This window comes from Triticum urartu, chromosome 7A (assembly GCF_056163025.1).
Source record: "Triticum urartu cultivar PI428250 chromosome 7A, HENAU_Tu73, whole genome shotgun sequence".
NCBI classification, from domain to species: domain Eukaryota; kingdom Viridiplantae; phylum Streptophyta; class Magnoliopsida; order Poales; family Poaceae; genus Triticum; species Triticum urartu.
The window spans coordinates 30723943-30740074 of record NC_141879.1 but is presented as its reverse complement, the minus strand read 5'-3'; the positions used below and the strand labels follow the sequence as shown (position 1 = coordinate 30740074).

The window sequence follows — 16132 nt, the reverse complement described above, 5'->3', positions numbered from 1 at the left end:
GGTGCGTAACGGTGCCGATGTGGCGCTGCTGCTGCTCCTAGCGGTGGGACGCCGATACGGCACCATGGATGTCGAGGGCCAGGCCGCCCACCAGCACTGCCGTCTGCATCGGTGGACAGGGAGGGAGGGAGGGACCGGGCGGATTGTGGTGGGTGGTGGTGGAGGCCTCACGTGTGCGTGCTCAGAGTTCTTAACGGCGACGGCGAGAGTGACCTGCAGGAGGCACTGAAGGATGACGAGGGGGCGGCGAAGGACCAGACGGTGGCGGCGGCGGCCATCTAGGGCTACAGGGGAACCTGTCGCTTGCTAGGTGGGTTGGCGGGTTCGCAGTTAGGGTTCCTAAGAGGGCGCCATCGCCGTCTGAAACCCTTGTCAGGGGGGGCGGGGGGACGGGGAGGAGTCGATTAGGGAGGAGGAATCTCACGGAGTCGGCGGCGCCGTCGCAGAAGATAGAGGAGAGGCGAGGAAGGGGCAGGAACGAAGGATGAAGGCGGGGGGCGACGGAGGATCACCTCCCACAACCACGAAAAAGATCGAGGGAGGAGTTGGATCGTACGATTTTGTTAGGCGTGTTTTTTTGGTGTGGTGAGAGATGAGACGAAAAAACCCAGACGAAAGTGGGGGATGAAAAATAACCGTGCAATCCTATCAACTGAGACATTAGGAGTGGAGATTACTGCTTATTTCCTTATTTATCGCGATGCTTTAATTACACATTATTTCCTTATTTTTTTTGGAGTAAAAGTTTTGGGAAGAAGACATAAATGACGATATAGACTCCACTTAGCGACATAAATCATATGCAAGATATTGTGCATTAGGTAGTTGTCTTTAACAATCTGTAATTTTCCCAGGAGAGCGTGACAAGAGCTTGTGGTTGGAGTGGCTTGAGATAGCAAATAAAAACCAATGAAATAAATATTCTAAAGGAGAAACGGATGACCTAATGCAATGTGTAATTCGGGGAAAATTAATATCTCTCCATTTTTTCAGTACTTGCAATAATAAGCAGTATATTTCTGTAAATAAATGGAACATAGAATGGATTTAAATGTGAAGCATTAAAATGGATAAGAAACATTAAAATGCAGGAAAAAGAAAATAAGTGACATTAAATAGGAAATATTGAAAAGAGGAGAAATTAATAAGGATAATAATGGATAAGATGAGAAAATTAATATGGGTACTAGCTACTTTATAGATAAGTTACGTGCGTTTCTTTGTACGCAAAACTGCTTCAGGAGCGTCTTCCTCCTCTTCCCGCAGGTCGCTTGGTAGCGAAGCCTCTGCTGCTTCAGGAGCCCACAAGCTGTGCTCAATCGGACTGCTCCTTCGCGTCGTCCATCGGTGTACTCTGTAGCTATGGCCAGCGCCGGCGGCGAGTCGGGAGCCAACCCTGCCGTGGCATCGGAGGAAGGCGAGGTCCAGTCGTCACCTCTCTTGTCCGGGTACTACGCATCCTCGGAGGGGTCTGAGGGCTACCTCATGAGCCCAGCGGAAGGGGAGAGCTCCCGCGTGGTGGCGGCGCCGGCGCATCTACTGCCAGCTGAAGAGGCAGCGGCGGCAGTGTGGTACCTGGCGTTCGGATCCGTGTCGCAGCGGGGACTGGATCAGCGGAAGGGCATGGAGGACACCGTGTTGCTGCGCCCGTCCTTCTGCGCCTGGGCCGACGGCTCCCCCATACACTTCTTCGCCGTCTTCGACGGCCACGGCGGCCCACAGGTAACCCCCCGTTCCCTTTCCTCCACATGCTGCCAGACTGCAGCACCTTCCACGCACCTCCAGGTCGAGTGGTCGACACGTCCACGCCCTACCCTAGACGCTTGATTTGCTTGCTACGTGCTACGTGGTGGCACAGGTGTCGGCACTGTGCAGGGACCAGATGCACGTCATACTGGCGGAGGAGCTGGCCCACGCCGCAACTGCCTACCGGAAGGAGCACCCGGAAAATGATGAAGAGGCGGAGCGTCGCGCGTGGGAGGCGGCGCTGAAGCGGAGCTTCGAGCGGGCGGACGCACTGGGGATGGGGCTGTCGGAATCGGGATTGCCCATCATGGGGTCCACTGGCGTGGTGGCGCTCCTGGTCCGCGGCAGCATCCTCATCGCCAACTGCGGTGACTCCCGCAGCGTGCTTTGCCGCGCCGGCAACGCCTTACCACTCTCCCAGGACCACAAGGTGAGAATAATTGTGTCATGCGTATCCTATTTCACTCCTTTGGTCTCGTCTGACCGGACAAATTTGATACTGATGCGTGGATGCAGCTGGAGCGGCCGGACGAGAGGGCGCGGGTGGACGCGGCGGGCGGCAAAGTGCGGACCTCTGACGACGGGCAGCTGCGCGTACGGGGGGTGCTTGGCATGTCTCGCGCAATAGGTACGCCGTACCTACTGTTTGGTTCTTATTATGCACGTGTGTACTACAATTTTTTTTTGAGAATGTGTGTACTACATACCAACGACGTGTCGTCCGTTTAGTTCTTATGCACACGACGTTTTCTGCCATGCAAAAAAGAGAAGGACGTTTCATTCCCATGCATCATTGTTGGCCTTGTATATCTATCTGCAAGGACGACTCAAAAAAAATCTATCTGGAAGAAAACAAAAGTAAATGCAACTATATCAGCAGGCTGCTACTAATGGTCAAGAGTGATTCGTTTCAAAAAGTGTTTCTTAAATAAAGGAGGAAGCAAAAGTATTTCTATATCACTAAAGGAGGACATTTTCTATTCACCAGCCTGCTGCCCTCTATTACAAAAATAAAATTAAAATGTTTTGTTAAATTAAATTTTTGCATTGCATATTATTATCATCTGACTCAGAATTAAGAATGAACTCTGTTCGAGTTTATAAGGCGGAACCCACATTTCATTTAAAAACAACTTTGACCACTAGTTTATCATTAAATAGTTTTTTGTATGTGTTCAAACGTGTATCATTAGAATTATCGGAAATAATTTGCTACCGATGGTGGTAGGTACGTTCGCCCCCAATTTTTATCACTATTTATTTTGGACTACAAAAAATAACTCTATAACGAAAATGTCGTGACTTTGGACCAGCCAGGCAAGCAAAAAGACAAGTATGCCAAAAAGGCAAGAAAAAAGACTAAGAGAAGTGAGAATAGATAGTAAGAATAGTCATGTTAAGCTTGAAAATTAATGGTAATACACATGCCCAATAATTAATTAAGTTTCCGAAGATATCTGCAAGATCCTAATAATTTTCATTCACGATTAGCTAAGAAAATAGGACTAGTTGTTTTTCCTAAAAGTATTCCTCTCAAACCTTGGTACACTGTGCCACCATCTCCACTTTGTTGGTAGATCGGCGCCCCACCTCTGCCGCTGCCATCTTTGGTATATCTATCTGCAAGGACGACTCAGATAAAATCTATCTGCAAGGAAACAAAAGTAAATGCAACTATATCAACAGGCTGCTACTAATTCATCAAGAGTGATTTGTTTCAAAAAGTGTTTCTTAAATAAAGGAGGAAACAAAAGTATTTCTATATCACTAAAGGAGGACATTTTCTATTCACCAGCCTGTTTCCCTCTAGTACAAAAATAAAATAAAATTGTTTTGTTAAATTAAAATTGCGCGTTGCATATTATTATCATCTGACTTAGAATTAAGAACAAACTCTGTTCATGTTTATAAGGCCAAACCCACATTTTATTTGAGAAAAACTTTGGCCACTAGTTTATCATTAAAATGTTTTTTATATGTGTTCAAACGTGTATCATTAGAATGATCGGAAATAATTTGCTACCCATGGTGGTAGCTACGCCCGGCCCCAATTTCTATCTCTATTTATTTTGGACTATGAAAAATAACTCTATAACGAAAATACCGTGACTTTGGACCAGCCAGGCAAGCAAAGAGACAATTATGCTAAAAAAGGCAAGCAAAAATACTAAGAGAAGTGAGAATAGATAGTAAGAATAGTCATGCTAAGATTGAAAATAAATGGTAATATGCATGGCCAATAATTAATTAAGTTTTTGAAGATATCTGCAAGGTCCTAATAATTTTCATTCATGATTAGCTAAGAAAATAGGACTAGTTGTTTTTCCTGAAAGTATTCCTCTCCAACCTTGGTACATTGCACACCATCTCGATGATCGCCACCCCACCTCTGCCGCTGCCATCTTTGGTATATCTATCTGCAAGGACGACTCGGATAAATCTATCTGCAAGGAAACAAAAGTAAATGCAACTATATCAACAGGCTGCTACTAATTCATCAAGAGTGACTCGTTTCAAAAAGTGTTTCTTAAATAAAGGAGGAAACAAAACTATATCTATATCACGAAAGGAGGACATTTTCCATTCACCAGCCTGTTGCCCTCTAGTACAAAACTAAAATTAAAATGTTGCATTGCAAATTATTATCATCTGATTCTGAATTAAGAACGAACTCTGTTTGAGTTTATAAGGCCAAACCCACATTTTATTTGAGAAAATTTTGACCACTAGTTTATCATTAAAATGTTTGTTATATGTGTTCAAACGTATATCACTAGAATTATTGGAAATAATTTGCTACCCATGGTGGTAGCTACGCCCGTCCCCAATTTTTATCTCTATTTATTTTGGACTATGAAAAATAACTCTATAACGAAAATATCTTGACTTTGGACCAGCCAGGCAACCAAAGAGACAGTTATGCCAAAAAGGCAAGCAAAAAGACTGAGTGAAGTGAGAATACATAGTAAGAATAGTCATGTTAAACTTTAAAATTAATGGTAATATGCATGGCCAATAATTAATTTAGTTTTCGAAGATATCTGCAAGGTCCTAATAATTTTCATTCACGATTAGCTAAAAAAATAGGACTAGTTGTATTTCCTGAAAGTATTTCTCTCCAACCTTGGTACACTGCGCCATCATCTCTACTTTGTTGTTAGATCGCCGCCCCACCTCTGCCGCTGCCATCTTTGGTATATCTATCTGCAAGGACGACTCGATAAAATCTATCTACAAGGAAACAAAAGTAAATGCAACTATATCAACAGGCTGCTACTAATTCGCCAAGAGTGATTCGTTTCAAAAAGTGTGCCCGTTGCGTTCTTACACACAAGGAAACAAAATTATTTCTTACCAATAATGGAGGACATTTTCTATGCACCAGCCTGTTGCCTTCTAGTGGAAAATTAAAAATAAAATATTTTTGAGTTAAAATGTTGCATTCATATTATTATCGTCTGGCTCAGAATTAAGTACTCACTCTACTCTGGTTTATAAGGCCCAGCCCACATGTTATTTGAGAAAAACTTTGACCACTAATTTATCATTAAAATGTTTGTTATATATGTTTAATCTTATATCATATATTTACACATTCAAAGAAACCAATGATTTAAACTGTTTATATTGTTTTTTATTGTGGTTATTAAATTGATGGTCAAAGTTATTCGTAAGATATGTGAGGGTCTTATGAACCCCAACACAAAGAGTACTAACAAACAAGAATATATAGTAAGGACTGTCCTGCTAAATTTTAAATTAATGGTAATATGCATGCCTAATAATTATTTGAGTTTTCATAGATATCTGCACGGTCCTATTAATTTTCATTCTTAATTAGGTAAAAAATAGGACTAGTTGTTTTTCCTAAAAGTGCTCTCCAAACCTGGCGCACTGCGCCATCATCTCCCCTCTGTTGGTAGACCCTCACCCCACCTCCGCCACGACCATCTCTGATATATGTTGTGGGAGTGGTGGCTGGGGAGGCCCCGTTCTACCAGGTGGAGTTATATCTTTCCCATTTTGGGGATATTTTGTAGATACCAGGTGTCCATAGCTTTGACCCTTCACACTATGGTGACTGTGACCACATAATAGAAGTCATCTCAGCTGGCACAACGATGGTGTTGGCGGTGGCACTAGTGTGTCAACTAAATTCTCCTCGAGTCTCCCCGACTCAAGTTCTTGAAATTTTTGTCCGTGGCAACATTGATGCCTTAATGGCTTTTTTTGGCCAATTGTGTTGGCTGACGACCTTATGGTTTGCAAGGTTTATTCATGCATTGGCTTCCCTTTGAAGTTTGGTCCTCCAGCCACGCCTCTATCACATTGGTGCGACCACCAGTATTAGAGTGAGGCGTGTGAGAAGAAAATCTATGTTTGGATATCTAATTCTCCTACCTCCTAGCAGTCTCTCTCTCTCTCCCCTCTCCTCTCCGTGTCCATGAAGGAAGTAATGTTTGTCCCTTAGCCATGTTCCTCAAATCTCTCGTTCCGATCCACAGTGAAATCAAGGTACATTACCAATTCCTTCATTAGTTTCATCAGGTTTGGTTAACTGTTGTTGCTGGAGCAGTCAAATTGCCATATATACCATATGTTGGAGATATGTGTTTCATGTTACCAAGCGCCAGATTCTGTGAATAACCACCCCCACCTGGTAGAAGATCAGGCAGGATCCACCTCAACTGTTAAGAATATTTATGCCAACGCAGTAGGCTGCCAAAGCTCTAACTATGGGTATTTTGGTGTTCCTGTCTCGACTCTATCTCTTAGCTTGAGGTACCATTGCCACTTGAAATTTATTTACTACTCATCTTCCAATGATGCTTTTTGATACATCGGTTGTTTGAACCAGTGTTTATTCATCCAGCCAGGCACTACAAAAAGATAAAGCATGGATAACATCTTGGGAATGCAAGAAGGCAAAGGTCAAGAAGGCTTTTGTCCCACGAGACAACAATACCTAAAATGTGACTAGGGCAGTGGCACCAAGTTTAGTATGAAAAATGGAGACCATACATGTACGGATATGAAAGGATCTCAACTACTAGAAATACATGACCAACAGTGGAGAGAGATATGATACGACTGAGAGGAAGGACAAAATGATATGGGGTGGTGGATGGATATGAATTATGGGTGTGTAACCAGTAAAATGACATATGAGAAACATCCACATAGATCAAGGTCCCTTAAATTTGTAGTTGGGCTTGGAAATTTTTTGGAACACCCAACATTTAATAGTACTTCACACTGTGGTGTAATGGTAATCATAACCATATGGGGATAGCTATATCTTCCCCCTTTTGGGGGATTTTATGTAGATGTTAGTTGTCCACAGCTTTGACCATTCACAGTAAAGTCATCTCTGTTGGCACAACGATGGAGATGGTGCTGGCGCTAGTGTGGCAAATAAAGTATCCTCCAATCTCCCCGGCTCGAGTTCTTGAAAATTTTGTTCTGACCGATGGCCTTTTGCTTTGCAGGGTTTATTAACACAATAGTTTCCCATTGTACTTTGGTCATCCAGGCTCGTCTCTATCACGTTGGTGTGACCTCTAGTACTGGCATGAGGCCTGTGAGAAGAAAGTAAATATATGGATGTTTATTTCTCTTGCCACCTCGAATTGTCTACTCTGTGTGTGTGTGTGTGTGTGTGTGTGTGTGCATGAAGGAAATATTGGTTGTCCCTTAGACATACTCCTCAAATCTCTTGTTTTGATGCACTATGACATCATTACCAATTTCCTCATTAGTTTCGTCTGGTTGGGCAAACTGGTGTTGCTGGAGCAATTAGATTGGCAAACATACCATATGTCCGAGATATGTATTTGATGTTACCAAGCGCCGGATCCGGCAAATAACCACCTCCACTGCCCCCACTGCCACAAGACCAGGCGAGATCCACCTCAACTATTTACAATTTTGTGTCGACGCAATTGTCTGCCAAAGCTCTCACTATCGGTATCATGTTGTTGTCGTCTCAACTCTATCAGGTACCATGGCCACTCACAATGGCTTTACTACTCATCTTCTCATGAAGTTTTTTGATACATCGGTTGACCGTTGTTTATTCATCCAGCCGAGCATTGCAAAAAAGATAAATGTGAAGGACATCTTTTCCAAGCAAGAAGGCAATAGGTCAAGAAGCCTCTTGTCCCACGACACAACAATACTTAAAACACGGTCAGGGTAATGAAACCAAGTTTAGTATGAGAGATGGTGACCATACATGGATGGATATGAAAGGATCTCAATGATTGGACATACATGCCAAACAAAGGAGAGAGACATGATACGACTAACAGGCGGGACAAAAAGATATGGGGTGGTGGATTGATATGAACCGTGGGTGTGTAACCAGTGAGGTGACATATGAGACACATCCACATATATCTAGGTCCATTAAATTTGTAGTTGAGCATGAGTAAATTGGTAACACACAACACTTGACATTACTTACTCTTTTTTGGTACACATTGTGGTGTAATTTTAATCTCTCTCTCTCTCACTCACTCACTCACTCATGTGCATGAAGGAGATATTGGTTTTCCCTTAGCCATGTTCCCCAAATCTCTTTTTCTAATGCACAACAACATCAAGTACATTACCAAGTTTGCCATTAGTTTCATCAAGTTAGGCTAACTGATGTTGCTGGAGCATTCATATTGCTATACATATCATATGTCGGAGATATGTATTAATTTGATGTTACCAAGCGCCGGATCCGGCGAATAACTGCCTCCATGGCCCCGCCTGGCACTAGATCAGGTGAGATCCACCTCAACTGTTTATAATTTTTGTGCCGACGCACTAGGCTGTGGAATCTCTCATTACGAGTATCTTGTTGTTCTTATCTCGACTCTATCTCTTAGCTTGAGGTACAATGGCCACTCAAAATGTCTTCACTGCTCGTCTTTACATGATGCTTTTTGATACATCAGTTGTCTGAACCGGTCTTTGTTCATCCATCTAGGCATTGCGATAAAGCATGAACAACATCTTGGGGAAGCAAGAAGGCAATAGGTCAAGAAGGCTTCTGTCCAACAACGCAACAAACCGAAAACGTGATCAAGGTAATGGCACCAAGTTTAGTATGAGAGATGGCGACCATACATGTGCGGGTATGAAAGGATTTGTTTTCTAGACAACAACATGGAAGGATGTATTATAATTTCATATAAGAAGGGTCAAGCGACTACTACAACACCACCAGCAGATACAATGACAAAAAGGCAAGAAACTCCATGCTAATCCATGTTATTAAAACTGCGCCTACAACAATCGAAAGCAAGAGAACTCACGTTGAGCGATCTCCAGCCAAGATGGTGAAGATAAGGGGCACCGAGCTACCAGACCGCGTCCCTACCGATGCACTAGACAACCAAGACGCGGCAAAGTCCATAGGACTTGGTTGGGCAAATGTACCGCTCCAACCATATCTCCTAGGAAGTTGGCTAGTGGGTGGCCGGGCCTAGCCAAACCCGAGGAAGAAGACATGTTAGAAGTCTTGGTTATGGCATACATTGCACCCGGCCCGAAGGCCCATGCCCTAAGAAGCAACCCAAACCCTAAAATTAGACACCTCAAGCTACAACTCCGATGACTCGACGTATAGCCAAGGCAGCGCCTTCATGAAGGACACGACGTCGTGACGCCGCCGCTTCCTGTTCCAACGAACCGAAATAAGGGTTTCTCTTGGTACTCGAGGAGAGACATTGCCAAAGGCCATTGTAGTGCCACCGAGGAGGACATGGCACCTGCGGGCATTGTCGCTGCAAGTATAGGCCAGCCATGCAGGCATTTCGCCCCGGCCCGTGACCAAAATCCAAACCACCGGAGCGGAGATGAGGGGACAAGTCATTGGCTGAGTCCACCACTTCTGGAAGGAAAGCCACACCCATCGTTGATGAAGAAAGTGCAACCTAGAGAAGAAGAGAGTAAAACCTTTGAATTTCCAAGTCCTCACGTCCTCCGGGGCAAGTTTCAGCATTGTCCTTTGTGGAGAAATTCTTGATCCCTAGGATTTCATTCACGGGTGTCATTGGGGAAGAGAGGGTAGAGACAAATAGAGAGATAGAGATATAGAGGAGAGAAAGGAAGAGAATTCTTTTCTCGAGGTGGGGAAGGTCTGGTTCAAACATAGCTAAAAATGGAGATGGGGAATGAGTCGTGGGGGACTAAGATGGCTCCTTTTATTTTTTTTGGGATAAGTATCCCTATTTTTCTCAGTCTTCCCTGGGCCTCTGTATATCTCCTGGAGAGTGAGGAATAAAAGAAGTGTTGCCAAATAATGTGAAAAGAGTACCTTAAAGGGTGCTCATATTTTACACAACCTCTCAAAAAATTTATCAGCCTCCTCTCGATTTTAATTTTTTTTCTAGAAGTTTCCAACGCCTTCTGTCAATTTTCCAAATAATCTTAAAAAATACGAAATATTTTCGTAATTTTATAGTGGTCTAGGGACCTGTCCCTATTTTTGTTTCCAAAAATCGAGTTTTCTTTGCAAATTTGAAGATCTATCGGAAATAAAAAATATTTTTGCACAATAACCTGTTTTTGGTCGAATTCGCCCCTCGCGGGCTATTATTTGGCCTGTTGACCCAGACAGCGAGCTAGGATGCCTAGCCGGCTCCGAAGCGGTATACACCAATCGGATGATGCGCTGGGGGAGGGAGGGAGGGGAGGGGTGCCACATCGCCTTGATTGAACCATAGCTCTACTTAGTGCAAGTTTCCTAAATATCTAGCATACATGAGTAGTTTGCCTATGGAGACGTTTATTTGTATAAGAATAAAAAACGATGTGTATTATCCATAACACTATAGTAACGTAGAAAATTATTTGAAGGCATTCATAGCTGAAACCAATTGTTACCTTGTGTATAACTAGAATGGCGGAAGATATCATTTATAAAATAATATTTCATTTGGACAATCATGAATTTGTATCATTTTAACAAATTTACATGTAGCAAGGATGTTATCATGTATTGTTGCATTCATATTCCTTATAAAATTCAAATGAATGTTGCTGGATGTGCGTAGAACATTGATGTTTTTATGAAATTTTTATGATCAGATTTCTGTTCTTGGTTTCGATCAATATATGAGAGTTGTTTCCCTTAATAGTTTCTAAAGAGTTATTCCAATTTTTTTATTTATTTTTCACAAGTTCATTCATTTGTACAAGAAGTATACTTTTTGTTTAGTAAATATTTCATTTTATGCTTCTAGAATCCGATTTCATGACAGTAAACTATACTTGCAGGGCACAAGCTCCTTAAGCCTGCAGTTATATGTGAGCCAGATATAACCATGATGACTAGATCAGAGGATGACGACTGCCTAATCCTCACGAGCGATGGCTTGTGGGATGTCATCGAGAACCAGATTGCCTGCAATGCCGTGAGGAACTGCCTAGAATTTGAAAACAAGAACAACCAAGGTGCTCCTAGACGGGGTGCACTGATAAGACAAGAGGAAGAGGTTGGCTGCAACAATGCTGCAACCCTCCTAAAGAACATGGCAATCTGCAAGCATAGCCAGGATGACATTAGTGTTGTCGTACTTGATCTGAAGGCGAGAGGTTAGCTAGGAATACTGCATGAGGTCATCATCTCCTTTGCAGCTTAGATTTGATGTGGATAAAACATTGCCATGGTTAGAGATTTATAATAGACATGGATGATTAGAAATGTACAAAAAATGTTGGTCACATATATCTTCATTGCTTAGTGTTCCCATTAGTTTTTTCCGTGGTAGCTTTGTTTGTGGTTTTCACTCAAACCTGCTGAACTCATCTCATACAAGTTTGGTGTTTGCATTTAGCACTCAAGCAAAAATGTGCTTGTGTGTTACACCCACCAGAGCTCTGGTATTACCTGGCTTAGGCCCATTTTTTTGCTTGAGTGGTAACTACAAATTTGAAGCAGGGTGCAGGCCTAATGGGCTAATACGAAACAAGGTAGTTGCTCCACAAAACAAAAACGGAACTACTTTGGATGGTGGAACTCGTTGTTAACGGATACCCCTAGAAAAGCACTGAACTCTCGTGGCGATAAGTAGCGCTAAAGTTTTGGTGAACTTTTTCACAGAGGGACGCTGGGGAGATGATGTACAGTTTATTTTTCGTGAGATCTGGATTCCAAAATAAAATATTTTGCAACCTGAGCATCCAAATTATGAACTGGTTCCATCATTGTGTTCCCCGCATTGACATATTTGAAATTAGATCAGATCTTAATAGATTTTGACGAAATCATTTTTGAGCATAATTTTTACTCCAAAAGATAATAAACATGTGCTTCCAATGGTAACAAAGTTGTATTTCACACTCAAACATACTTGTACTTCCCATGTGGGTAGTCTACTCGTGCCTAGAGTAAGTTTTGCTCTCTACTTAGTAACTCTACTATGTGACGTTGAAGACACATGTGTGCTTCATGGCCAAGCGCACATGTGCTTTGCATGTTATAGATGCCAAGCACAAATGTGCTGCAGTTTTAACCTATACTCCTGACTTGTAGCAACTTGTACTCCTCAATGCAACATGTAGCTAATCAGTTAGTCAATACAACGGAACTATACTACAAACATGGGAAATTTGGGTACGGGGCTTCTAGGAAAACGTAGAAAGCAATTCATAAGAAAAACAAGGGAGAAAACAACACTTGGCTCCTCTGCGAGCCCCTAGCTTACCCCGTGCTCCACAAGTGACAAGTTCCAAGCGCGCCACCGGTAGCCCAGCAAGGGGATACCCCTGATTAGTTGTTCCCAGGTATCTTGTGTCTAATTCTATGTACCTAAGGGAGTCATTGTCACTAACTTATTTTTCACAACATGCAACCATGCCGCCTCATCATACAACTATGAATAGGATAATGCCCACCTCACCATGCATTCATGCATGGTAAAAGGGCCACCACAACATTCAACCATGCATGAGAAAATGTTTTTCATTTATATTCAATAAATATAGTTACAACTATACATAATCCAATATAATAAGTCATATGACACTACAATTTTCGTTCTCATGTTATCAACTAAAATTTTCATCAACTGCCGCTCTATAGATCATTACAAAGAAATAACACGGGATATCCTCTATTACAAAGAAATTCGTGAACCAACAATGGATCATTAATTTCCTATTTCATCCCATGGCTGACAATTTTTGGCAAATCCTTTTCCAACTGCCGCTCTTAGAGAACTTCGTCTCCACTAAACCCTCTTATTGTTCCATTTTTGCCTCAAATTAATTAACATGAGCGTCAACTTCATCTAGGCTGCTCGCTATCCATCTCACTCTTCTCGCATGTGGTTCCTCAATCTCGAGGACATGCCATCTCTGTAGCACCCCATGTTGATGGATCACCGTTTCCACTACAAGAGAGCACTGATGGCACATTACGACATTAGATGGCCGCGGTTCCCATCGCCCATGGAGGATTGCCACACCAAGCTTCAGAAGATTATTGTTGCCGCCCTTACCTGAAATGCATTACCTCTTTGGGAACAACAATGACATGCAACAACACGTCGGCCGACTGCATGAATTGACCCCATAACTTCCTTATCCAACCTAGGTTCTAATTCATCTCATTTTCTCTTTATTTTTGTATAATCAAAAATCAGTTAAATGAAAAAAATTGGTCTCTACGTTGTGCCTATGTTTTAGTTTGTGTCATCCCAGCGGGTGTGCTTCCATTGTGTTGCTAGCATGTCCCGTGGGTCCTCCATGTCGCTTGCTAGGTGTACCACATACTTTGATGGTTCTGCACGTGTTCCTTTACCACGAAGGTGGAGCAGGTGGTGGGTGTGTGGCCAACGTTGGTGGAATATAGCCATATGCATTATGCCTAGGCGCATAGAAACTAACAATGATATATTTTTGTTGTCCCAAGCAATTTCTATCGACGCAAATTCTTTTTTTGGGCATACACTTATAATATTTTAAGCAATGTTTTACAAAATATTGCCGCAGCAGCCGATTCTTCCTCCCGTTTTGTAGCATATTCTTGCAGACTTCCAGATGTCCGCCCATCTATGGTCACCGTTGACTTGAAGATAGGTTCATGATGCAGACCAGTCTGAGTGGTGTTATACAAATGTAAATCTTTCTGTAGGTCTTGAGCATAATTTCGTAACTGAGACTTGTAAGATAGATGTATTTCTGCAATATATAAATAAATTAGTGAGTACCACAAATATAGAAGAAACATGTGTAAACGATCATCAGGAACATTTTTAGTGGCAGGAATAAAAACGTCACAACGGCGTGATAGACACGAAAAAGAAATCAAATCAATTTTTGGCATGAGGGGCATTTATATAGGTAGTAAAGGCCAATAGAGAACAGAAAAAACATAAGAATAATTTTCAATAGCCAATAAGCTATCCATTTCTACTAGACGCTCTCTGAGTAGCTAGCAATATTTTTCTCGAATATGCACGAGTGTGCATATCATATATTAAAGAAGAAAGGCAAAAGAATGCCTCCACCATAGTTACATTAGCAACATAACACGCTACTCCTCACGACTTCCCCGCCTTGCTAGCATACTGAAGAAGGGGCTTAATTACATTCCCTTTCAGTAGGCCCACCGACACCCACACCAAACCCTCTAATCTTATAAGGCGAAACAGCAACTCAACGGACAACTGTGCACCATCAAAGCCTACGACATTCATGTGCTTCCGGATCTCCCACATTGTAAGCCCACAGATGGTGCGAAGGTCCTTTATGATCATGTTGTTAGGCCCTTGCTTACTGATCAGCCAAGGGTGAGGGAATCATGTTGGGACGGCGCCCACTCAAGCCGCCCCAAAGCCCCACAGATAATAGTCCCATCTTGTCCTTGCAAGCACACACGTGAGAAATAGATGATTAATCGTTTCCTCTTCCTGGTCATGTTGGGACGGCGCCCACTCCGTCCGCCCAAAAGAGTAGCTTGCAACCAAAAGGGCTTAAACATTCATTTAACAGTTGACACCACTTATCTATGCCAATATAAAAAGACCTAAATGGGTAGATCCAAAATATCTTGACCGTCAAATCATGTTATCTAGCGGTTTAAATCGCTCCAATGTGGAGCACCAAACATGTTTAACGCTCTAATTACCCACCACATTGGCTATAAACACGTTTTGACTCAACGCTATCCTCCCATGAAATCTGCAATGTAATTATTATCCTACCATTCCCGCGAAAAAAGTAATTGATATCTTACCAAATACCAACGGTGTACGCCGGCGTCGCCCACCGCGGCTGCTAGCATAGGTTGTTCAGACCGAGCTTGTACATCATCGATCGCGTCGCGTAGGAGCGGGCTAGATCAGAAACAGGAAACGGGATTGAAGCTGGGAAGGGAAGGGTTTCCTCGGGGCTTCGATCTGATCTGCGCGCGGCTGCGTTTCGGCCGGCCTCGTGTGCACTAATTGGACGCGCCAGCAAGCACTACTGTGTTTCTTTCTTTCTTTGGATTTGGAAGTCTGCTGACAGCTTTGCAGAGGGTGATGTTCACTGTTAAATGCATGTTGGGAGCTGTCAATTCCAATTAATGCCGTGAAACTGGAAGGTTTTTATTTCTGTCGTTTCCCATTTTTTATGCTTTCCTTTTAACACTCCCCAAATACGTACCTCAGTTCAGCTTGGGAAATTTTAAAATTTCCAGATTTCAATGAACATGTTTGTTTGGGACATGGTTCGACACACGCACCCGTTATGAATAGTAAATTCAGAAAAAAATATGTACTGACTTTTTTCCAAAAAATCTGAATTTTTTTCCGCATACATGATTTACCACTCTACTCGCATATGAAATTTCAGAAACAAATGACACCCACTGGATTCAGTGGCGTCCCTACACATAACCGGAGGGTTCAGTGGGGTCCCTAAATTACTGAGGTGCCCACACACCTTATCCAGGTGCTACACATAATCAGAGGGTTCAGTGACGTCCCTAAATTACGTCGAGGAAGGAGATGTCTCCAACGGTGGCGGCAGTATGGCCAATGGCTTTCATGTCGAGGTCGGAGCTTGTGCAGGTTCAGCAGAAGATGATGGTCATTTTTATGCATAACTGTTTTGACAAATATGTGATGCAAACTTTTTGAGAAATTTGTGATTAACATTTTTTAAGTACACGATGAATATTTTTTTAAATACAAATAACTTTCTTTAAATATGCAGTGAATATGTTTTGATCCGGGCGCCGAGATCCCCGCCGCCACCTTCCCCTGCACCCGCCCGGGCTTTGCCGATGGCCGTCTCTGGTGGCAGCGAGGGAGGGAAGGGGGACAAGGTGAGGCGGCGCGATGAAAGATCAGATCGGCCCCGATGCGCCCGGGAGGCAACACGAGGGCCACATGGGAGGGAC

At 42.9% G+C, this 16132-nt stretch overlaps 1 protein-coding gene across 1 annotated transcript; it reads left to right on the top strand.

The window, feature by feature from the left end:
- Positions 1–1216: 1216 nt before the first annotated feature.
- On the top strand, positions 1217–11342 carry LOC125532068 (putative protein phosphatase 2C 37). The gene is made up of 4 exons (XM_048696243.2): positions 1217–1722; positions 1859–2176; positions 2263–2374; positions 11020–11342. The coding sequence occupies exons 1-4, from the start codon at positions 1363–1365 to the stop codon at positions 11340–11342; spliced, it is 1113 nt and encodes a 370-aa protein (XP_048552200.2). The 5' UTR covers positions 1217–1362.
- Positions 11343–16132: the final 4790 nt, after the last annotated feature.

Coding starts and splice junctions, on each gene's coding strand:
- LOC125532068 (XM_048696243.2), top strand. CDS start 1,363: ATGGCCAGCGCCGGCGGCGAGTCGGGAGCCAACCCTGCCGTGGCATCG. Junction 2,177..2,262: donor CACTCTCCCAGGACCACAAG/GTGAGAATAATT, acceptor GCGTGGATGCAG/CTGGAGCGGCCGGACGAGAG. Junction 2,375..11,019: donor TGGCATGTCTCGCGCAATAG/GTACGCCGTACC, acceptor CTATACTTGCAG/GGCACAAGCTCCTTAAGCCT.